This window comes from Azolla caroliniana, unplaced genomic scaffold (genome assembly GCF_043228905.1).
Source record: "Azolla caroliniana isolate FFs.n. ecotype wild unplaced genomic scaffold, voAzoCaro1.0.p SCAF_3, whole genome shotgun sequence".
Classification (NCBI taxonomy): Eukaryota; Viridiplantae; Streptophyta; class Polypodiopsida; order Salviniales; family Salviniaceae; genus Azolla; species Azolla caroliniana.
In genome coordinates, this window is record NW_028230438.1 from 585,878 (window position 1) to 607,590 (window position 21,713).

Genomic DNA, 21,713 nt, shown 5'->3' on the forward strand with positions numbered 1-21,713 from the left:
CTTACGAAGCCCATTGAAAATTAATCTTTACAATTAGTACCAAGGTAACGTCTGTAAAAATTCATTGGGCAAGAAAGGTTACTGCAAGGTTCGATTTACATGCTTCTTGATAGCATCTCATCCAGTATACGAACATAAGACTGGCAACTCACATATGTAAAAAATGATCAGACAGCAAGAAAATGGTAAAGAATAAAACATAAGCCTTTGAATTGAATATGGTTCAATTAGAACATCTGTTCAAATTTTATAATTTTTGGAAGTGGATGATTATTCCAAACTTTTTCTTATTATCTAAAGTTTTCAAATTTTATAAAAATAAGGTCAATTATTCCACAATGAGAAGAAATGGTATCACCAAATGGATGCCTTGCAGCTAAGAGGCGAAAGTTTTTTAATAAGAGAAATAGTTCTCTATACAATCACTAGATTAACATAAAAAAATCATCATCTGACCACAATATACAGGATAAATTGCATCAACCTGGAAACTGGAACATAAAGATCATGCGACCTGCTTGACATTTTTTATATACATCATGGTAATGGTTCTTGCACATTACCCAGTCTATTCAGGTGAAGGTAAGCATCTGTACCTGCATTTTTCAAAAAGATTTTATTATATTTCAAGCTGCAAATAAATATATTTACTAAATGACAACCAAAAAACTAATTTCCATTGATATATTTATCTCACAAAAAAAGAGTAAATGAATCATAACAAGACAAATACCAAAAAGATGAAACGTCTATACCAAGAAAATGCTAGTTTTAAATATGTGCATAAAGTCTTTAATCAAAATACATGGACATGGAATAGAATCCCAATAGAAAGATTGTTTTTTGAAGGAAATAATTATTAAATAATAAGCTGTCAGACTAATTGCCCTCTCAAAACCAGCATGAAGGCAACCAATATGCTACTTGCCCTTTTCTGAATTCTTGATATAATGCAATCTACATTGTACTATATTTATTCCAGTAAAGATATCCATCTTAAACTTAACTATTTTTCATTTGACGAAAAATACTAAGAAGCATAAATTATTGTTAAGGAACAAATTAGGATATTGCAAAGTATATGTCCTAACCATCAGCATGTTCTCACTTAATAGTAGAAAAATAAACATCTGTTATAAGCATTAAAACCTTCATGCATTAGACATAAAAGACATATATTTGAGATTCCCGGTATTATGCATTGAAAAGGGACGGTGGAAATATATATTACCATATCCTTCCATTGATATGACTTGCAAATCTCCTCCAAAATACTTTGCGTAAAGCCTACTGATAGGAAGGCCATAACCATAACCTGCCATTATTTGTGGCATGTCTTGTAATTGCTGTCTATCATTTGCAACAGGACTTCGTGCGGTACTGTATAAGTAGGTCCAGATTTTGGAAATTCCACTCCTAGGAATACCACCACCTTCATCAGAAATCTGGAAAAAAAAGCATCCAATGGACCACAGGTCACATTTACGGACAGAAGTTGAGACTCATCACTCCCAAGTTTACCTTGATGGTGACATCCTCAATGCCATCAGCAACTATAACCCTAATTGGAGGACAATCTTGATCTGTATCCTGATACCGTTCTTGCACAGCACGAAGTGAGTTCTTAACTAGCTCAAACACCATTTGATGCAAGTGTGTGGGGACATAGCTGTGAAAAGAACAATGGCAACATAACAGCATTATCTAAAGCTCAGACAAACAAACTCCCAGGAAACAACATAAGCATCAAAGGAGGACTTACGCAAATGTAAACTTAGGATCTCCATACACATGCACTTCTGGAGCACTCCCATATGTACGCATGCAAGCTGATCGGGCATCATCAATTGCATTTTGTGCAACCTCTACCGGTGATACTCGTGTGCATATCAGACCGATAAATCCCAGTGGTGGATCGGGCCGATGCAATGCAACATGTTGACCTAGACAAGATCTCATCTTTATGCTCTTTGAATAGAAAAAGAGCATTCATGCACTTGTTTAAATTGTTGTCAACCACATACCTATTAGCATTCGTATACCTATACGAGACATGTAGAACCGATCAAGAAACTGATGGATCTCCGGAAGTTCATTTAGACCCACTTTTCGGCCCAAATCTTCTTTTAATTCTTGTATGCCCATTGCCATAGTAGGCATAACATCATTATGCCGCATCTTAATCCGATGTATTAAATCTGTGAATTTTAGCTCCTCCTCATTATTAAAAATTTCCGGAAAAACACGCAGATCTCGAAATGAATCGACATACCAATCCCTAACCTGAAACCAGTCATGTGCTTAACATCAAATTATTCATTAGTTAATATAATAAAATGATGGTGGTGGAATCCATTCAAAGTAATGAATGAGAAGAAGAATATCAAAACTTCTAAATCTTTCTTTTAGTAGCATATTGATAGTGTGCATGATCTCAACGTAAGCTATGAAGAGATTTTTATATAAACTCGACATCAAAACATTGGTCAAGCCCACAACCTTAATTTTCCAAGGCACAAGATTTACCACTACACCAATATGATATATAAAGCCAATCGTGCTTCAGCACATAATGTCTGTTCAACTTGCAATCACATATTAATTATGCCAACCATTCCTATCAAGTAAGTCCACCAAGTTTCTTATTTTTTTACTCCTTAAGTGACCACATACATAAAATTAATTTTGTAGAAGTTCAATTGAGAGGTCATATAATTGTGCCATAATTCCCCAAATGCCACTCAGATTTAAGAGACCCCAAAATGCCACACTTTCGCATTTTAGCAACTCTGAGTGAAAGTGTAGCATTTTGATAACAATGTGTGCATTCATAGGATCAAAACTTTATCTCCTTCTCAATTTCTACCCTCAGGTGTAAGCTTGCTAGTTATTTTGCTCGAATGATTATGGCTTAGCTGATGGAAAAGTTCTTAAACGAATTATTACCAACGACATGTGACGCAATTTGAAAGGATTAAATGAAATCTGTGGAACAAAAGGATTTCTACTTATGTTGCTAGATGATTATGTTTTAGGTAATGCACCAGGTCTTAAATTACTTAGATTATGTGACACAATTAGATGAATTCTGTGAGAAAAAAAGATTAAATGAATTCTGTGAGAAAAAAAGGTATATGATGTAGTCCTATTAAAATACCACACTATTACTCGAATTTACCAAATTGCCAAGGTGTGTGCCATTCTAGGAGTTTCTTAAATCTACGTGGCAATTTGGGAATTATAGCAGTTATTGCCATTTGGATAAATTTTGGCCGATAAATGGAATGCCTGATGTATAATTTGCAATTTAGATGTCCTAAGTATTAATCTCTGAATGATTCAATTTAACCATTTTCACCAACCTTAAGTACAGGCTGCTTGGTTGAAAGACCATGAGGCAGGTTCTCAAGCTCAATGACTCTGTGAGCAAGGCGAACGGGCAATTCTTTGTGAAGAAACTGAGCTGCCATGAGGAGGTTCTTCTCGGTTGGAAACGCGCCAAAATCCATCATGTACTTTAAGCTTACACCTGTTTGTTTCTTCAGACTGCATTTGTGGATATCCTCCACAAGATGTCTCGATACAGTGTCAGCGAGTCTTCGAAGAGCCATAGTAACAAAGAAAGGTCTAGCAATGATGCATAACTGGGGTAAAATTACTGCTGTTTAATGGAATTCAAAACTGAATGAACTTCTGGTTTATGGAGGCATAAAATGAGACATATATGAAATCTCAGTAGCTAATGTATACCTTCTTCAATTTGACAACTGAAATAAGTTTTAGATGAAGGAATTGGAAGAAAATTCTGACTGAGATGAAATCACAGATATAACTATCTTCTTGAAATGTTTAGACTCGAATGGATTTCTAGACAGTAGAAAGCAAAAAAATCTGAAGCCAACAAATGCGAATGACCGCAACGAAGATGAATGTCTTATAGATTTAGAAATCCAATCAATGCAGAAACAGAGTAACCTGCAGGTATTTGAAACCCTAGTCACCTGAAAAGATGCAAAAACACTGAAAACTGAGTACTTTCAATTTCTAATTGCCTGATAATATGGAAAAAGATATTACATTAAGTATTTTGGAAACTCTTTCTGTCCAAACGATGTAGAATGACTCTTAAACCTGGGGATTCCAAACAATAAAACGCAGAAAGTTGCCAAACGCATGCTAATATGAGGATTTGAAAATCTTGAAAATGTCTAGTCGAGCAGGAAAACTGTAAACTGAGCAATTAAACCCTAAAACGTCTGAAAACTATGGATTAACATTGTGACCTAAAAATTTCAAAACGATAGAGATACAGGAAAAGGATTTTGAACCCAAACACATCTGACATATGGAGAATGATTAAAAAACTGATGATTTCACAAAACTATAGCCGTCTGAATGTTGCAGAAAACAGTTTCAAAACCCTAAATCATCTGAAAAAAAAATTGGAAGACAGTATTCTCATCATTTCAGACTCGAAACCCTAAAATATCTGATCAATGCGATGAGGAAATATGCAGAAGAAACTGATAGTACCAGATGATATTCAGGAATAGCTGCTAACCTGGTGAGTTTAAAACCTCTGAACGTCTGGAAGGATGCAAATAAGCTACAACCTGAGAATTTAGAAAGCCTAAGAAAACGTTTGAAAGATGTACAAAGACCAGTAAAAATACGAGGATTCTTTCAAATACCCTAAACCCTCGGGAGTATACGTCCAGAAAAGAGAAGGCGTGGATTGTTTCTGGAACTCGAATTGTCTGAGAGATGCAAAGAACAAACATAAAAAACAAACTTTTTTTAAGAACCTGATGGGTGTTCGGGAACCCTAGCAGAGTGCAGAGATGGTGGATCGCCTGCTACAAATCGCCATTAAATCTTCAGTTACAAGGAAAGAGGAGGAGAGAAAGGCCATATCGAGAAAGCAGCCAAAAAAGCACAGCAAAATATAATACCAGTAGCAATCCACATCGTATATTATATAGGATAACGAGTAGTAGGAAAAATACAGACACATCGTATATATACGGTCATGTCCAAACAAAAATACGCTCCGTAGTTTTTTATTTATATCAATAAATGCCCTTCATTCATTCATTCTAATTGTGTATAATTTTCTCTTCATTGTCCACTAATCCATGAATCATACCATTCCAGACTACCATTCAGATCATATCTTTCTATAAGATTGTACATAATCACATCCACGATAATTCATAATCATTACCACGAATGCCACTACAGAAAACATGGGGGATTAGTCTTTGTCCTCTGTGTTGTGCACGGTAACTATACGCATGCTACCCCATGAGAATCTTGAAACAAACCCATATATATATATCAATCTTCTAAGGGACATGTCTCTCAATCTTCCAATCATTCAACGCATGTTGAGTCTAGATGGTAGTCTGACATATCCATACCTCGACGATAGTAAAACAATTGTTATTAACACTATTGTATGTTGGAGTGAGCAAACATCCGTAGTTGGGAACCTATTATTGCCCTACACTTCCAAACTTTATGTTGTTTCGAATCCTAAAATATGGTGTTTCTCCATATTTTCATCTAACCACATCTCAACGCTTTCTTTCCATTCTTCTACGTTCTTTGACAAGGCGCGAATAAGTATAACTATGGTTTTTGCTTTAAACTTGCATAACCAAAGAATCTCATGATTCTCTACAATCTTCTCAACCCCCATTTTTCAACATTTCCATTACTTGGCACATTATAATAGCCTTTCATCCTAATCATAATTATGGTATAGAGTGGTGTATGATGCATACGGTGGTCATTCTTGATTAATATTATTACTAGATGCATTCATATCCCATGCAAGAGTACTACATTTAACTTTGTTGTGCTTTTCTTATCCTTCCTTTTCTTCTTCTTTTTCTCAATATTAGCATGTTGAATGGTCAAAGTATGGAAGACTTAGACAAATATTGTGTATTTTGATGATAAGTGTACCCTAACTCGATTGGATTCACCCAAGGTAGTTGATATGAACGACTAAAGGTGAAAACCTGTTTATGTACTTATTCTTTGCTTCAAAATATGTAATCAAACTTTTTAAATGTGATGCGTTGAAGACGAGAGACACACATATAACAAATCATAACTATTTATTCATTAAAAAAAAGTACACACCATAACAAATCATATGTGCATACCCAACAATATCAAAGCTCATACTTACATGTTGTAGGATTGAATCATAATTAAAAAGCAGTAGGCAACAAGATTTTCAAAGCATTCATTTCAAAGTGTAGGCCAAGTTGGACGATGTTGTTTACAAGTTTTGTTGGTATCAAAAGGTGCATCTCGAAAAGCCACCACATTTTTGGGTTCACAGATTGGCAAATGATTAGAATTTCGTAGGCATACAACGTTTCAACTCTTCATCGTTTTACGTTGGTTTTCAGCTGACATGCACAACTTACAATGGAATTAGAGGGTGTTTCAAGGCTATTTATGGCCTCCATAAAACAGGCACAAGGAAATTGAAATGGCTGCCAAATTCAGATACATCAATGAGGAGTTGTAAGAATCAAAATGCATTAAAAGACTATTAAATTGACAAGGGCACAACAAACGTACATGGAAGAATGAACAAAGAAATTCAACACATGAAACATTGGAAAGATAAATAAATGCATTTTGGGTTTTGATAAAACCTCCAAATATGTGAGATCCCAACTCCCAATAAGGCATATATGCATGGTGAAAACCAACATTTAATTCCTAAAATAAAACTGCTTTCCTTGTACTATAGACGTTCACGGACTCATTTAATGCCAAGAGAAATTCAAAAGTTGAACAGGATATTGCAAAATCATTACAAGGATTTGAAGAGAATGGAGTGGTTTTTTTCCCTTGTACAATGAATGGAACTCAAGCATGCTTGCTTGACAAGTCTTTGTTCACTTACCACAAAAAGGATCATTACATGGATACTCATATATATTTGAATATGCTGACTACATACTTAAATATACCCTATTATTTACCAAAATGAATAACTCTACCACTCTCTAGGAGCCTACTTCATCTCGATTACATTCTTAATTCAAACATCACACTCTAGCACACACATCAGGTAAAAAGTAGGAAACTATGTATGAATTTAAGTTTCATACATAGTTCACATTTCTCCGAGAGGAGCTACAATAAGCTTCATTGAAAGTCTACGATAGACTCTAAAAACAATGGAAAATAATACAAGGAACCCCATCCACAATTCAATCGGTTTCCAAAGTTTGGAACAATCACCATATCAATTAGCAAGGGGAGAGAGCCCACTTGGAATATATATTAATATATATATATAAGACAAGAGATATACATATACATATATATATCACTATGAAAAGTGGTTCCAATGGCCAAAATTCACAAAAAAAGGGAGGTGGGGGGAAGTAAGGCTACCGACCTCAGATGGGTACCTGCCACAAAAATAAGCCAAAACTTGGGTTGGGTAACAAAGGCTGTTGTTTAAAAGGACAAAAATTCCATGTTGAAAAGATGCAAGGGGTTAAAAAGAAAACAAAACACGCACTAGTCTAAAGCATACGGTCCGAGAGGGCAGGGAGCCGACGGAAGAAGTTCATGTGGACACTCGGAACCTTCTCGCGGAAACGCGGATGGCGGAGCACATAGAAGCCATACAAAACCGCAAAGACTCGGAAAGGCGTGACATAGAGCAGCACGGCAGAAACAAAGCAAAAGAGTATGAACATGGAAGTGGCCCTAGGGTCACGCCACGAAAGCAAGGCTTGGAGCCGTTCTCCTTGTGTGGCCATATCACCAAGCACAGTCTGAATCCGTCCGCTCACTGCCCTGAGCCTATCATATCTCGCTTTCACGACCTCAGGGGGCTTCGAGGTCGGTATACTGTCGAATTCCTCATCAAGCTCATCGGGCTCGGCCATGTCCGCGTGAGAAAGCCTGGGGTCCATGTGGGACGGGTTCCTCGGCCTAAACCTGTATTGCCAGCCTCCAATGAGAAACATGTAGAGGAACAACGTGGGCAGTATGAGCTCAGGGAACCATATCAAGATCACGTAGAGGAAATGAACCAGAACAGAGGTCATGGGATTCTTCCATTGACAGATGTCACTTAGCCATCTCCCTATGGCTATCAAGCCGGACAGGACACCCAGGATCCGGAACCAATTTGCTTTACTCTTCCTCATACTCCACAGGTTGCTGTCCACATCTAGCATATACTGAACCACCTCTGTTCTGAAGGGTGGCTCAGTCCTTGTTAGCCTAGCTGCCACTATCTTCATGGCATGACTCCTCAGAATCTCCAGCTGAGCCACACCCAGGGGGTGGAGGTAATGCATTTTGGGGAGGAGAGGCCTTGTATAGCAGCACAACACATTCATGGTCGAGGATGATGTGAATCGAACCGCGAGCTCGAGCTCGCCCATCTTCTTCACGCCATTCTGTTGCAAGATGAGGAGAGGATAGGAGTGTGTATACACGCGGTCACTCTCCAGTGTCGAGAGGCGGATCCGCACCTTCCCGATCCGGCCATCTTTAGGGCCGGCCCCAGGCCTTTGATCTCCGTTCGAGTTCAGATGTGCATTGTCGAACACTCCTACCGATAACACAGTGCAAGGATCGTAGACATCCCATGTGTATTGCTCATTCCATCGAGGCATAAAGCTGTCCACGATGGTCCGGCTTCGGACCCATTTCTCTGCGTATTTCGCCACCACGTATGCATCTGTTGTTCCCCGGCCATCTTTAATCTTCATAGGAAGGAGGCCATGTCCCCCCAGTATGCCAAGCTCGAGCACTCCGATCACAGGCTTGCAGATTTGCTTCGCACTCGGTCTCATATCACTGCTGTAGTGTGCTGACTCGTCCAACACATGATAACCACCATCCAGGCACACCCGCAGATGGATTCTACTCATAAACTTGCCTCCATCTTTCCCTCCTTTTCCCTGCTGGTTGTTATTGTTGTTGTTCTGGTTCCCTGATCCATCATTGTTTTGCTTCTCTTGTGAATTCTGTTTCTCAAGGTTATACCACCTTGACGTGACCTGCCGATGATCTACACGCCTCTCGACTGAAATCACAGGGATTTGAACCTTGCCCACAACTTGATCTTTATTAGCAGAAACTCGATCCTCGACCGTGAGCACAAGCAGGTCTTCGAAGGGCTCCGCAGCCACAAACATCAGGTCTTCATTCCAGAATGGGTTGGCGGAACGGCTCGCAGATGGACGGGTACCAAACACCTGGAACCCTAATTGAACCCTAACCCTAAGCTCGGGTAGACGGTTCTTGTCCCCAGGCAGCAAAAGGTCTTGCGCTTCGATCACATTCACACGGAGATACCATAGCTTGGGGGAGAGATAAACCTTTGATTTCGCTGCTGCGTGGCCATGTGAATCAGATTGCCAAGCTTCAGGAAATGCTTCATCGGCTTGAGTTCCACGCCAAACAGACACCATAATCTCGCCCATGTTTGAATTCCCACCTTTTTTCCCTTCCAATTTATACCATTGAGGAGCTAAGGGGCTATCCGGAGGCACGCGTGCAGGCACTTCAGAGATTTCAAACGAAACATACCCTAGAAAATCATCCTTGATTGAATCCTTATCTTTCACTGTCAGCTCAAGCAAAGGAGCTTGGAATTTCTCTTTACCAAAGGCGAACACTTGATTCCACTCAGGATTCAGAGACTTATCGATCACTTTTGTCTTCGCAGTTAGGTTTCCTACCTTAATCTGAACGTAAGGATCTGAGCCTCCAGTGATGTCTTTAGATAACAGACCTTTAGCTTTCACGATCTTTACATACAAATACTCCATCCTCTCCACAAGGCCATAGGCGCTGCTTCTCTCTCCATGGAGCATGGATGATCTTTTCGCAGTTGCAGCGAGCCTTGGGTGAGTCTCTTTAAGGCTAAAGTCATGCGCATTCATGCTGTTATTATGATGAGTATAGTTACTGTAGTTGTTATGGTTCGATCCTTTCCCCATAGCCATAGCTGAACCAGGATTATAGTTATGGTGCGGCTGAGGGTAATTATGATAACCTCCTTGCGGCACCTGCTGCTGAACCTTCTTCATTTCCGAGCCTTGTTGCTGAGCATAGCTTATAATCTGCGTAGAATTCACAACACCTTTCTTCACCATGCCAACTTCATCGCCCAAGCCATTGCCGTGCTGCTTCTCCTCCAGCACGCCATTGGAGGAGCCTTTCGATCCATCTTTAGCAGCAGAGCTAGTGCTGTTGTTCGCGTTGTTCTTCTTTCCTCCATTGGAGCCATCATCGAAGGTGTAATAGGCCTTCAGGTAAATCTCTCCTTTAATGTTGGAGAAGAGGCTGCGCTTGTCGAGGGCATAGCCGATTAGGGTTTCGTCGCCTTCCTTGACGAGCGATTTGCCTGGGATTCGAACCCGTCCCAGGAAGTTGCCTCTGCTCAGCGTCTTGTCGTTGTAGATGTTCACCTCGATGTCTTCCTCGTCGAGAACGGAGGGATCAGACACAGGGAAGCGCAGGGTTTCGTTCCACACAGGCGACAGCTCCCTGCAGATCACCCGCGTCTTCTTCCTCTGGCTGTCGAAATCCACCTCCACATACGCGCTCGCCGACCCCTGCCCATCCTTCGGCATCAGATTGTTCGCACTGCATACCTCCACCACCACCGTCCGATTCCGATTACCGCTACCCGCAGTCTCATTCTTCATGCCTTCCCTCTCTGAATCTCCTGCACTGATCTTCTGAACAAAACAGTTACAGACAACCTAATCAGAAGGAGATGTAATGGAGGTAAATAAATGACTTCCCTCTCTTAATCTCTTCTAAACCTCTGAACAGAACAGCAGAACGCAGAGAAACCATTGAGACGAAGATGGAGTAGGGGTCTGTGAGAAGATATATGCACAGCCAAAAGGAAGGAAGGATGAATGGAGGAAGGAAGGGAAGAAAAAATATGCAAACAGGAGGGGAGATGATGATACAGGAATTGGAGAAGCATGGAGCTAGCTATAATCCATCCAAAAGCTTCATGCAGACATTGAAGCTAAAACTGAATGCTTTAAGCTTCCAGAAGAACAGAATTAGAAAATAGCGATGGATAGTGCCGTAGCTTCAGGAAGCAATGAAACAGTACGAGCTGTACAGTGAGAGAAGAAGCAGAAAGGCAAGTTGAATAATTCTTACCGAATATATTTTTGTGAGTACCGCAGTGCTTCAGGAGCAGAGCTTGAGCCAAAAGCAGCTATGGCGATTCTCTCCTTGGTGTGCTGCGCGTGTATATGAAACCAAGAGCTGCAGTGTTGCTTCTCTTTCTGAGTTTTTGTTTTTTCTTTCTTTCCTTCTTCCTAGAGTCTAGCCATTTTCGTCTACTTGGAATGGAAAGCTAACAGAAATAATGTCTGCAGAGAAGGGAATGAAACGCAGAAGAGGAAGAAGAACTCAGACATAGAAGGAGAGAGAGAGAGAGTGATGGTGATTGATACAGACAGACAGGCACCTGCAAAAACACTGTATAAAAAACCATTGCTTAAACCTCCCATCACCTCTTAACTTAACCACGGTTAGAAAAACAACCATTATGTACATTCCTACCTCCTGGCTTAACCATGGTTAACAGACAATGACTTGACCGCACCCCTTTGCCCTTTTTAACCATGGTTAGAGCAGTGGGGGAAATGTAATGAATGGTCTTAACCATGGTTTGTTAGGCTGGATTGTGTAAAAAATACCCTGTGGTGGTTTCGATGAGAAGGTGGCGAAGCTCAATCCCTGGTCAGCAATTAACCGCGGTTTGACTACGGTTAAATCCTTAACCATGCTTAGATAGTTGACCAGGGTTTGTCCGCCAATCCCTAACGCGGATTACGATCTCCCTCTTTTCTGATTTTTCGAGGAGGAATTCAAAAACAGTAATATAATAATAATTTGCGTACGTGTATGCATTTTTCAAAAATGAATTCGAATGGATTTATTTATTTATCTATCTTGTTATTTATTTTGTTTTATTTATTTGTTTTGTTTTATTTATTTGTTTTGTTTTATTTATTTATTTTGTTTTATTTATTTATTTTGTTTTATTTATTTGTTTTGTTTTATTTATTTCTCTTGTTTTTTATTTTGTTTTATTTGTTTATTTTGTTATTTATTTTCTGGAAGAATTTTATGGGGCATTTTCGTGGCCATAAAATATATGTATTATTTCTAATTATTCCCTTTTAATTTCTTAGTTAGAGCATCGAACTGCGCGCGAAATGAAGAACGAACGAATTAAAGTTAGAGGGGAGGGGAGGGGCAGCAGCCATACATTATTTTATTTTATTTTATTTATTTATATATATAATAATATATTTTTAAATGCTTTTTTCAACGTATATTTCTTTGTTTCTCTTTCTTCGTGTTATTTTAATATTTATTCGAATCTAAGGTTAACGTTAATTAAACAAGGATAAATATATAAAAGAGAAGAGAGGAAGAAGGGGAATTTTAATGTTAATTTGGGAGTGGATTTTCTGCCGTGGGATAAATGGTGGATAATTTGTGGGAACTCCACGGATTTACTTACTCTCCTCCCAACACCACCACCATACACACACAAACACGAATATGTACAATTCACTCACATAAACAATATATTTTCCTTTCATTCACAAATTGGCCCATTTTTGCCTCGGAATGTCCGTGGTTACCAAATTCCCTCACAATGTTCATATCCGTCAACCCCAATATTTCTTTAACAAAGGATTCGCTTGCATGTGAATGTATCAATTTCGAATGTAGCAATTTGGGTTCCGATTTCACGAGCTTTTTGGAATCTCCTGCCATTTGAATGAAAACCACAATTGTTCAAAAGTATGGTATTGGATGTTTGTTGTTGGATGTTTGTTGTCCCCCCCCCCCTCCATTGACGATGGAGCCCACTGTCACCACCTCCAAAGCTCTACTACTAGTTCAAACATTTTCAATCAGATTTTACTAGGCTCAACTCATCCACATGTGGCTGGGATTTGTTAGCCTCGGTATGCTTTATGTTGTCTCGTATTGCATGAACTCTCGTGTATAGACCTCGAGGTTGCCCACTAAAGTAATGATGTCACAACAAAGTTGATAGTAAAATTTTGGAGGCATCCAAGAAAAGAGAGGTTGGTCATTGTCTACCTACACAAACAATTTGGGTAAAAGGCATGAATTGATGTGTTTGCTCTCACTCCGCTACCATTTCCTTGGTCCTCCTTGTGTGTATTCAACATCACTCCACTCGTGTCATGTTCTCTACATGTACACAACCAATAGATCATGTGCCACCATAATTGCATATGATTTCGTGTTTATACTTGTTTGCCGTATCATTTACAAAGTTGTAAAAAAATAAGTCCAGGAAGCCCTTTATATGTGGTAAGAACACATCAATCCAACCAATTTCCTCCATGGAATGTTGACATTTGCATGTTGCCACAATATGCAACATGTTAAGAAAAGCATGATAGTTGCATCATGAAATATTAGCAAGCCTTTGATATGTTAAGGAAAAGCCTCAATGGAGTTGCATATTGATGAAGATATCTCTAATTAAGAAAATATGAGTCTATAACTTGATATATAAACAACAAATTGCACGATGCTCATCAAAGTAATATTCGTGCATCATGAAATATTAGCAAGCCTCGATGGAGTTGCATCTGATGAAGATATATCTAATTAAGAAAATATGAGTCTATAACTTGATATATAAACAACAAATTGCACAATGCTCATCGAACTAACATTCGATGAAGACCATCGCCGTAATTAAGAGCATACGAAGCTATATCTTGAGGCTAACCAATGGCATTTTTATGTGCCTTGATCATTATCTCTACTATAAGTGATTGATGACTTCATCGACAATCACTTGATGCAGAATGCCCAAATTAATATGCAAAACAAGAACCATCAACTTTAATGGGTTTATTCAGATTGGTTTTACTCCCATTAAACATAATGTACTATGTTCATACATTCACACTTGACATTGGACAAAGGATCGAGGTCTAGTTAGAAGAAATCTTTTGAAGGAGGTCATATCCCACCATAGCACACGAAAATGTAATGATGGATGTTTTCCTATAAAAAAAGGTATAGGTGGTCCATAAGGTGGTGAGTTTTGTGACACTTGTCATGATTTTGCCTTGAAAAAAAATGTGAACATGGGGAAGCTCAATAGCCTTCCTTCTCTAGAGAATATCAATTGCTTGAATGATAGATGGAGTGACATGGGATGATGTTAAATGGCATTTACATTCGAGGATAGGATGGGATAAATCAGGGAAATGGCACTCAAAACATGTCCTTGCACATTTTGAAAACATCCGTATACACTTGGTCAGTTAAAAAACATGTATGTGAATTGGTTTGCAAGTTGACATGGAAAGATCTTGACCAAGAGAATAACCAAGAGAATATAATGATATTACTGAAACATGTGAGGGTACCCTCCACATAAGACCTAATTTGAAGGGTGTCATGGAATGTGTGCTCGTAGATTACTACATTGACACAATTTTGAATGTGATAGGACAATGAAAGATCGAAGAAGAACACTCCATTTATGAAATTTACATGATAGCTTTTCTCAAACATTAAATTATCAACGGTATATCCAACAATTTTACAATGGTTGCTCTCAAAATATCATAAAGGAACTATCACGTCCCTAGAGGCATTTGTATATAACACTCTCATCTGTAAAAATTTATAACTAATGGAAGGAGTTTTTTTGGGGAAAAAAAAAACATCATAAAAGGACATGTAGATATTTAGTGTAATGTTTATAATGTTGGCAATGTTGGAAACTCTGACACATTCCCTACTTTGTGTCTTTAAATATAATGTCCTAGTGTTTCCCTACAAGATGAAAGACAAAAAAACTACATTGTTTACAAACAATGTTTAGAAGTTTGTAGGGCCTCCAACCATTCACATTCATTGGTAATGAATGATAAGTTAACAACACAAGAATCCCTCTCAATGCATAAAATTCATCCCAATAACAATTCAAAAAAGTTTAAGATGGCCACATATAATTAATAGTTTACAAATTTTGATGGGTAATGAGAGTTAGGTTTCAATTTCAATTTCATCCTAATTGAGTCTAATTACATACAATTTGATTATGAACCTTCAATTATAAAGAAATCAAGAATGATGGTAGATCACTCTATCACTGCAATAATAACTTTAACTTTCTGACAAGTTAAAGCATAAATAAAGGAGAACAACATTTATTGAGTATACTTTTCTTCGTTACAAGGGTAAACATTGATATTTTTAAAACTTCTAGAATTAGCACCATATACAAGGAGTGTTTTTTTTTTATTGTCCTGAGTGATAATATGAGAAACATCTCCCTTGAAAATTGATATAGAGACATGGAGAGTGAGCAACTATTTTACAGATAAACATGTAATATCCAATGATATAAGACAATTAGTTGCACATTTTCTTCTCTCTCTCCAAGGATAGATGTTTACCACATTTATATATTAAATCTTATCTATTCTCCACCCACATTCCAAGCACTTGAGCAGCAAAATTGCCTCGATGTATTGTATTGTTGATACATCGAGTGTAGTATCATAACAACTTGATTTTTGAAGAGGAACTATTGTCAAGTATTGTTCTTTGTGAATTCTCCTTTCCTATTACCCTTATATTCCCTCCATGCATGCATTTTTATAGTTTCATTAACAACTTCTCTCATTAAGTTCTTTCATTGAAACTAATATAAGAGCTTGCCTCCTTTCATTTAAAGCTACCACTTGAACAAAGTGAACATTTCGGGCATTAAAGTGTCTCGTGGATCAAGTTCTTGGATAACGTGGAATTTTTACCTTGATTCATTAGTGACAATTTAGTCATGTCAATCTCGTGGAAATACATAGGTAAAAAAATGTTATACATGGAAATAATGATGTGTGTGTGTTTGGAGATGTCACAAATATGATCTTGGATGGAAGGAGTCTTGAACACAAGTGTTCAAGTTAAGAACTTCATATAAATGTGATTTTGCCGAATGTGAGTTTCTCGAAAGTGTGGAGAATAAGAAAACAAATGATCTCGAAGGCATCATGAAACTAAATAACCTTGGCCTTTTAAGTTAGGAATGCTTATTTTGATATAAAAGCTCAATGTTGGGGTCCTGACTCCTCCCAATACAAGGATAGAAGCCTAAAGATGATATTATCGTATGCCTACTTGGTGCATCAAAGTCTATATGGAGCAATTTGAAGTTTTTCTCGAGTTTGGTGAAAAGTGACAACTAACATATATAGATATCTACCTATAATTGTGCAAATTTGCATCTCTACCTATACATTCTATAAAACCAATATACTCGTACCTTGGGAAGGGGAAGCATACCATCTCAATTAGGCCCCCATTGGCTTTAAAGATGTTGTATTAAATAACACATTTAGACAATCGATGTTAACTCTACATATTGGTCGGATTAATATTTTAAAACATAAAAAATAAACGTTGTGATAATTACAATTATGACGAATTAAATGGATTTTGGGTGCATGTATAGAATGATAGATGACCTTGCTCAAAATTTTTGAGAGATTATTGGAGTAAGTTTCACTCCTTGATCATAAATCTCATAGCATGATGCCCTAAGAATTAAAAGTTCCTTGTGTTATCAACCCCTTTCTATGTTGATGTCTTGAGTTTCAATTAGTGTATGACAACCATCATCTCTCATATAGTCAAGCCTACATACCTACACTACTCAAAAGGATCTCCCTAGCTACTGTATGACCGAGAGGGTTGTAAGGTCATTGTGAGCGATGTCTCGCCCAACATATGGCTCTCATGCCACTTGATGCATAACATGTGCTTCATTGAACCATTGCCTTGAGTTGGATGACACATCGCCCTTCATGGTTAGAATTCAATCATTGATGTGCCCTATAGGTCTAACCTAACAATCTCGATTGATTGATCGTGTTGATTATATACACACAAAATGCCAGTCAATTGAACACATGACATTAATAGATTATTTTTGTTTTAATTCAATTGACAATATTGAGAATCACAAAATAGACTAAGATTTGCTTGGTAATGATTTAGAAGATAATTTACAATCTTATGGATAAATCACGAGATATTTTATACATGCTTAATAGGTTGCCATCTTGCCAATTGACTATAATATTATATAAACTTGTTGGCTATCATTTTTATTTATTTGCCTTGATAAGTATGCGTCAAGCACACACCAACCATGGACTATGACGAAGCAAGGATGACGAGGCTAAGACCAATAAGGTTACGACCGTGGAACTGGAAGTGACGAGGCTAGGAGCTCTAAAAGTTGTGAGTGATGAGACTATGAACTTAGGAAGTGAGGATTAACTAGAGAGCATGAAGACAAATATGAAGATCACAGAGACAATGTGACATGAAATGAGAATACTAGATTGATGTGTCAATGACTGGTGTTGAGTCCCTTGAAATGGACCGAGGAGATTACACATATTTATACAATGAGTTGAAGTACATGCATTAGAATATTCTAGAACCCTCTAGAACATTCATATTCTAAAACTTTTAGACTAGAGGTATGTCACAAGAGAGTATTTCTAGATCAAGTACGTTATATACAAATACCTGTCATATGAAAATGGTTGAGCATGACATCTTCTTGATGTGAGGTTGCATGTTCAATCATCATCAACTATGTATTTTGTGTCACTGTATCGTGACAATATGTGTCGCAATGTTTACATGTGCAAATGTGTGGGTAAGTATGTTTGTTTTATGTAGGCATATGCGTGCAAGGTTATGTGTATGTACTAAGTGTAGATGTGTTAGTGTACATGTTAATAGTGTTAACTCTTGTAGTGGTAGAGCCAATACGATGACCTCACTGGCAGATCCGATGGAGTCGAAAGACAACAACTAGCCTTCATCCAACAATGGTCATCCTCTTCCTTTCTTGAGTCATTGGGCCTCCATATAAGATGGAACTATCGCATCCCTATTTGGATTTCTATATAACATTCGCATCTATAAAATTTTATAACTAATGGAAGGAGTTTTTTTTGTGGTGGTCCCAATGAAGTTGGCACAAGACAATTACCTTTATAAGGTTGGTATAATGCAATGGTCATTGATTTATGAAACTCCCAAAGCCATTGCAACAAAAGTATTGCATTTTTGTGGGGTTGGTGTGATAAGGATGGGGTCTTAGGTGACTTTTGGAATAATCAATCATATTAGGTTATGGCAAGCATCCTAGGGTATGTGTCCAGCACAATCTTATGGAGCTGACATTGGGGATTTTTGATAGTCACAAGCCTTTTGATGTTCATGAAGATCTAATGTTTCTAAAGTTCTTGATTGCAAGATTCATGTAGAATTTTGCATGCCATGTAAAATCGTTTTTTTTTTCAATTGAGAGTGTCCAATTGAACATGCAATAGAAGGTGGCATGGAGATTGTCAAAGGTGGGGAAATGACTAAATGGGATTTGAATTTACCAACTTGACACGTAGTCAACAAAGGAGGGGCCAAACTCCATTATCTTATAGAGCTTGTGTCAAACACCATTGAGGTGTTGGGAAGGTGGTTCCAAAATAGGCGACAAGGATATGACACCTTGAGCTCGGTAAGATTGCTAAGAGATTAGATAGATAGATCCAAACTTCGTTAAATTCTATACGAAAGTAAAATGGTGGGGAGGAGGGAAGTTGGAGTGATTCTATTTGTAATTTATTGGCCATTGGGCGAGTTGTTTGATTCTATAGAAGTGACAATCAATCAAGGAGTGAACCCACAACATAATCACTAGACATGCGGCAAATGTTGTCTTCATTCAGGATAAGGGATTCAAGAAAGTTGTTTGATATTGAGTAGATATTTGTGACGGTTCTTTTCTCAAACAAAATGGATAGTTGTACGAAAACATCTAGTGGTTCACAAAAACTTTTTGGGGTTTGTGCCTTCACAAAATTTGTAATAAGGGTATGGAATCTTAAGCTTAGATTGTTACGACGATAAGATGCTGGTGAGGAGGGAAGTTAAAGCGAGGCATTTGGTAATTTCTCAACCTCTAGGTGAGTTGTTTGATTTCGTTGAGGTGATGAGTGGTTAAGGAGTAAACCCACAGTAGCATCGATAGGCTCACTAAGGAGCTTGTCCTCATCCAAGACAAAGGATTCACGGAGGTTGTTTGATACCTAGTAGATATTTGTCAATGTCCATGTCAACCAACAAGCTAGTGGTTAGTTGGGAAAAGGTAATTTTGTTAAAGTTGTCAAATGTGCATTGCTTTCCACTATTATGTGGAAGCAAGTCTATCCTGGTCACGACTCACCAAGCGTTATTTGGCCCATTTTTGGTTAATCTCATGACTTTTAACTATTATGTGTTGACCTTTTGCTTGTGTCTCTTTGAGCCTATGTATTTGCACACACAACATTGACCAAAATCACTAGTTAGTCCACTCAAATAAATTCCTTATATGTGACACGCAAGAAGTGTTTTTCCCAAGGATTTGCTCTTATCCATGTATTTTGTGCCTCTCAATGCATAAAATGCACTTCATCAGGTCATGGCTTTGGTAACGTATACTTACGTTGAGTTTGATAATGTGTTGTCTTGTGTGGTTAGAATTCAATTATTGCATGTGTTTAATATAAACGACCACGACCTTGATTGTATGCTTATTGATAATTGAACAATACCTTTATCGCTAAATAATCACTTCAGTGTTACTTAAATTAGAAACACGGAGAGGTAGAAAAATATAATAAATATTTACTAGGTAATGATACAAAAGATAATTTGCAAAAGGAATCACATTATAATTGTATATTGTTTTGAGGGTTGTGATCTCAACAATTGGCTTTAAAGTTGTATATGTTTGTCAATTCACTATCAATCACTTTCAACTCCAAAGTTTGACACTCTTCTTGTTTAAGGAGTCTTTATTTTCCCGTTTTACACCTACCCTCTACTTAATATATATTTTATGGCCTTCTAGGTGTTTGCACACTTGTTGACAGACCAACACATTTGTTGTAGGCTCTTGTAGCCATAGATTGACATATTCGCATTCGTGGGGTTTCCATTCGAATGCAAACGAATACGAATACGAATGGGTAGTCAAGTATCCCCCCCCCACCCCCCAAAAAAAAACAAAATCCTAAGATAAAAGAAAAGGAACTTAACAATAAATAGGGATAATAAAAGAGGGACTTTGGGACCTCACACTACTAAATTTTTATAATAAATGTATAGTCGTTTTATTTTTAATAAATACAATAAATAAAATAAAGGCTCATTAATTTCTCATTTTTTATTTCCTCAAAATTTATGAATATTTTTATCTTGACATTAAAAATGGTACTTCAAACTAATCATATCTTCAAAGTTCATACTAATCATATTTGTTTAAAAAAAATTAATTAATTAAAATAAGTTTCATAAACTCTCTTGACACTATAATCTATTAATGAATAATTGTTTTTTTTCGGTGAAATACATTTATTTAAATAAATAAATAAATTTTTATATTTATTTTACAAAACGAATGGTTTTTTAATATTCTTGGGGCCATTTTGTATTCTCGAATATTGAGAATATTGCGCATGGAGAATATCACGCATGTGTCAATCTATGGTTGTAGCCTGTATCTAAACCACTACCTATTCTGCAACTATAGTGTTATTCAAATCCTCAATAAACTTGTTCTAGTTATAATCCATAAACGCATTCGAAATAAAAGTATCTACATTCCTTATCGTCTCTTCTTTTGAATTGTTGTCCTTCTCTAGGCTCTCATCATTCGTTCAACATAGCAAACATTTTGTCCATCCTCTTAAAGATTGTTATCAAGCTCTTTTGTAACATGTTATTTTCAAATAGTGCAATGCAAAAACATTTGTAGTCAATGAGTGGCAATGATTTAGAATGACTTGATAATTTTCCCCCTTCCTTTGACAAGGAGTTCCATGGGTCACAACTCACAATTCATAAATGTTGAAAGTGACAAGCTCAACCATTCAAATTGTTATGAACAAGTATGGTATGGTACATATGTGCATTAATGACCCCATGTTGATCATTCCTTTAATTAAAAGAATGTAAACACCCTTCTTATATGCAAAGAGAACATGTGTTGCATTCAATGTAAGGAGATCTCATATCCTAATAACTCTCATCGTGGAAAGCAACAAGGAAGTAGTTACAAGGTAACAAGAAAGCAATTACAAGATAATGAGAAGGTGGACACCCCATTCTTGTGTGTACAAATCTATTATAGTTTATTATGTAGATCATACTAACATTTGATTAAGAATGATCTTATCATGGTCCCCATTTATGGATATAAGTTATTTCCTTTGGTATATTCAGTATTAGTTAGTTTGTCTTTGTTTATCTGTCTCCTTCTTGCACACGATACATGACTCGTATCTAACCAAATCCACTCCATTGTACGTATACTGTATACACTTGGATCCTCCACAAAACTTGGATTGTTGAAACCAATATGCATGTTAGAATAAATAAAGTAAAGGTTGTAAACATATGGAATCACAAATCATCGAACCGTTGCCCTAGGTTGATACAAAGGAATTACTTTTAGGAGGGAAAACAATGAATTGCTCTCTATCCTATCCTTATGTTTCAATTACCCATTAACATGCATCTTGACTTCATAATGT

The 21,713-nt window shown here is 37.3% G+C and overlaps 2 protein-coding genes across 4 annotated transcripts; both read right to left on the reverse strand.

Annotated features, from left to right (window-relative positions):
• Positions 1-308: 308 nt before the first annotated feature.
• Positions 309-4,944, reverse strand: LOC147865716 (pyruvate dehydrogenase (acetyl-transferring) kinase, mitochondrial-like). 3 transcript variants are annotated; one of them, XR_015529430.1, is made up of 7 exons: positions 4,806-4,942; positions 3,363-4,001; positions 2,025-2,283; positions 1,763-1,943; positions 1,522-1,669; positions 1,232-1,416; positions 309-596 (listed from the first exon to the last, which is right to left on the reverse strand). XR_015529430.1 is itself a non-coding variant. In XM_087316060.1 (7 exons), exons 2-7 carry the CDS (start codon positions 3,609-3,611, stop codon positions 538-540), a joined length of 1,110 nt encoding a protein of 369 aa, XP_087172186.1. In that variant the 5' UTR covers positions 3,612-3,661; positions 4,806-4,944; the 3' UTR covers positions 355-537. The 3 variants fall into 3 exon arrangements, 2 of the variants coding, with proteins under 2 accessions (XP_087172186.1, XP_087172185.1); XM_087316060.1 differs by having other exon boundaries at positions 355-596; positions 1,232-1,445; positions 3,363-3,661; positions 4,806-4,944; XM_087316059.1 differs by having other exon boundaries at positions 355-596; positions 1,232-1,445; positions 4,806-4,941.
• A 2,382-nt stretch (positions 4,945-7,326) lies between these two features.
• On the reverse strand, positions 7,327-11,305 carry LOC147865717 (FT-interacting protein 3-like). Its single transcript, XM_087316061.1, has 2 exons — positions 11,188-11,305; positions 7,327-10,745 (listed from the first exon to the last, which is right to left on the reverse strand). The coding sequence occupies exon 2, from the start codon at positions 10,710-10,712 to the stop codon at positions 7,563-7,565; it is 3,150 nt and encodes a 1,049-aa protein (XP_087172187.1). The 5' UTR covers positions 10,713-10,745; positions 11,188-11,305; the 3' UTR covers positions 7,327-7,562.
• Positions 11,306-21,713: the final 10,408 nt, after the last annotated feature.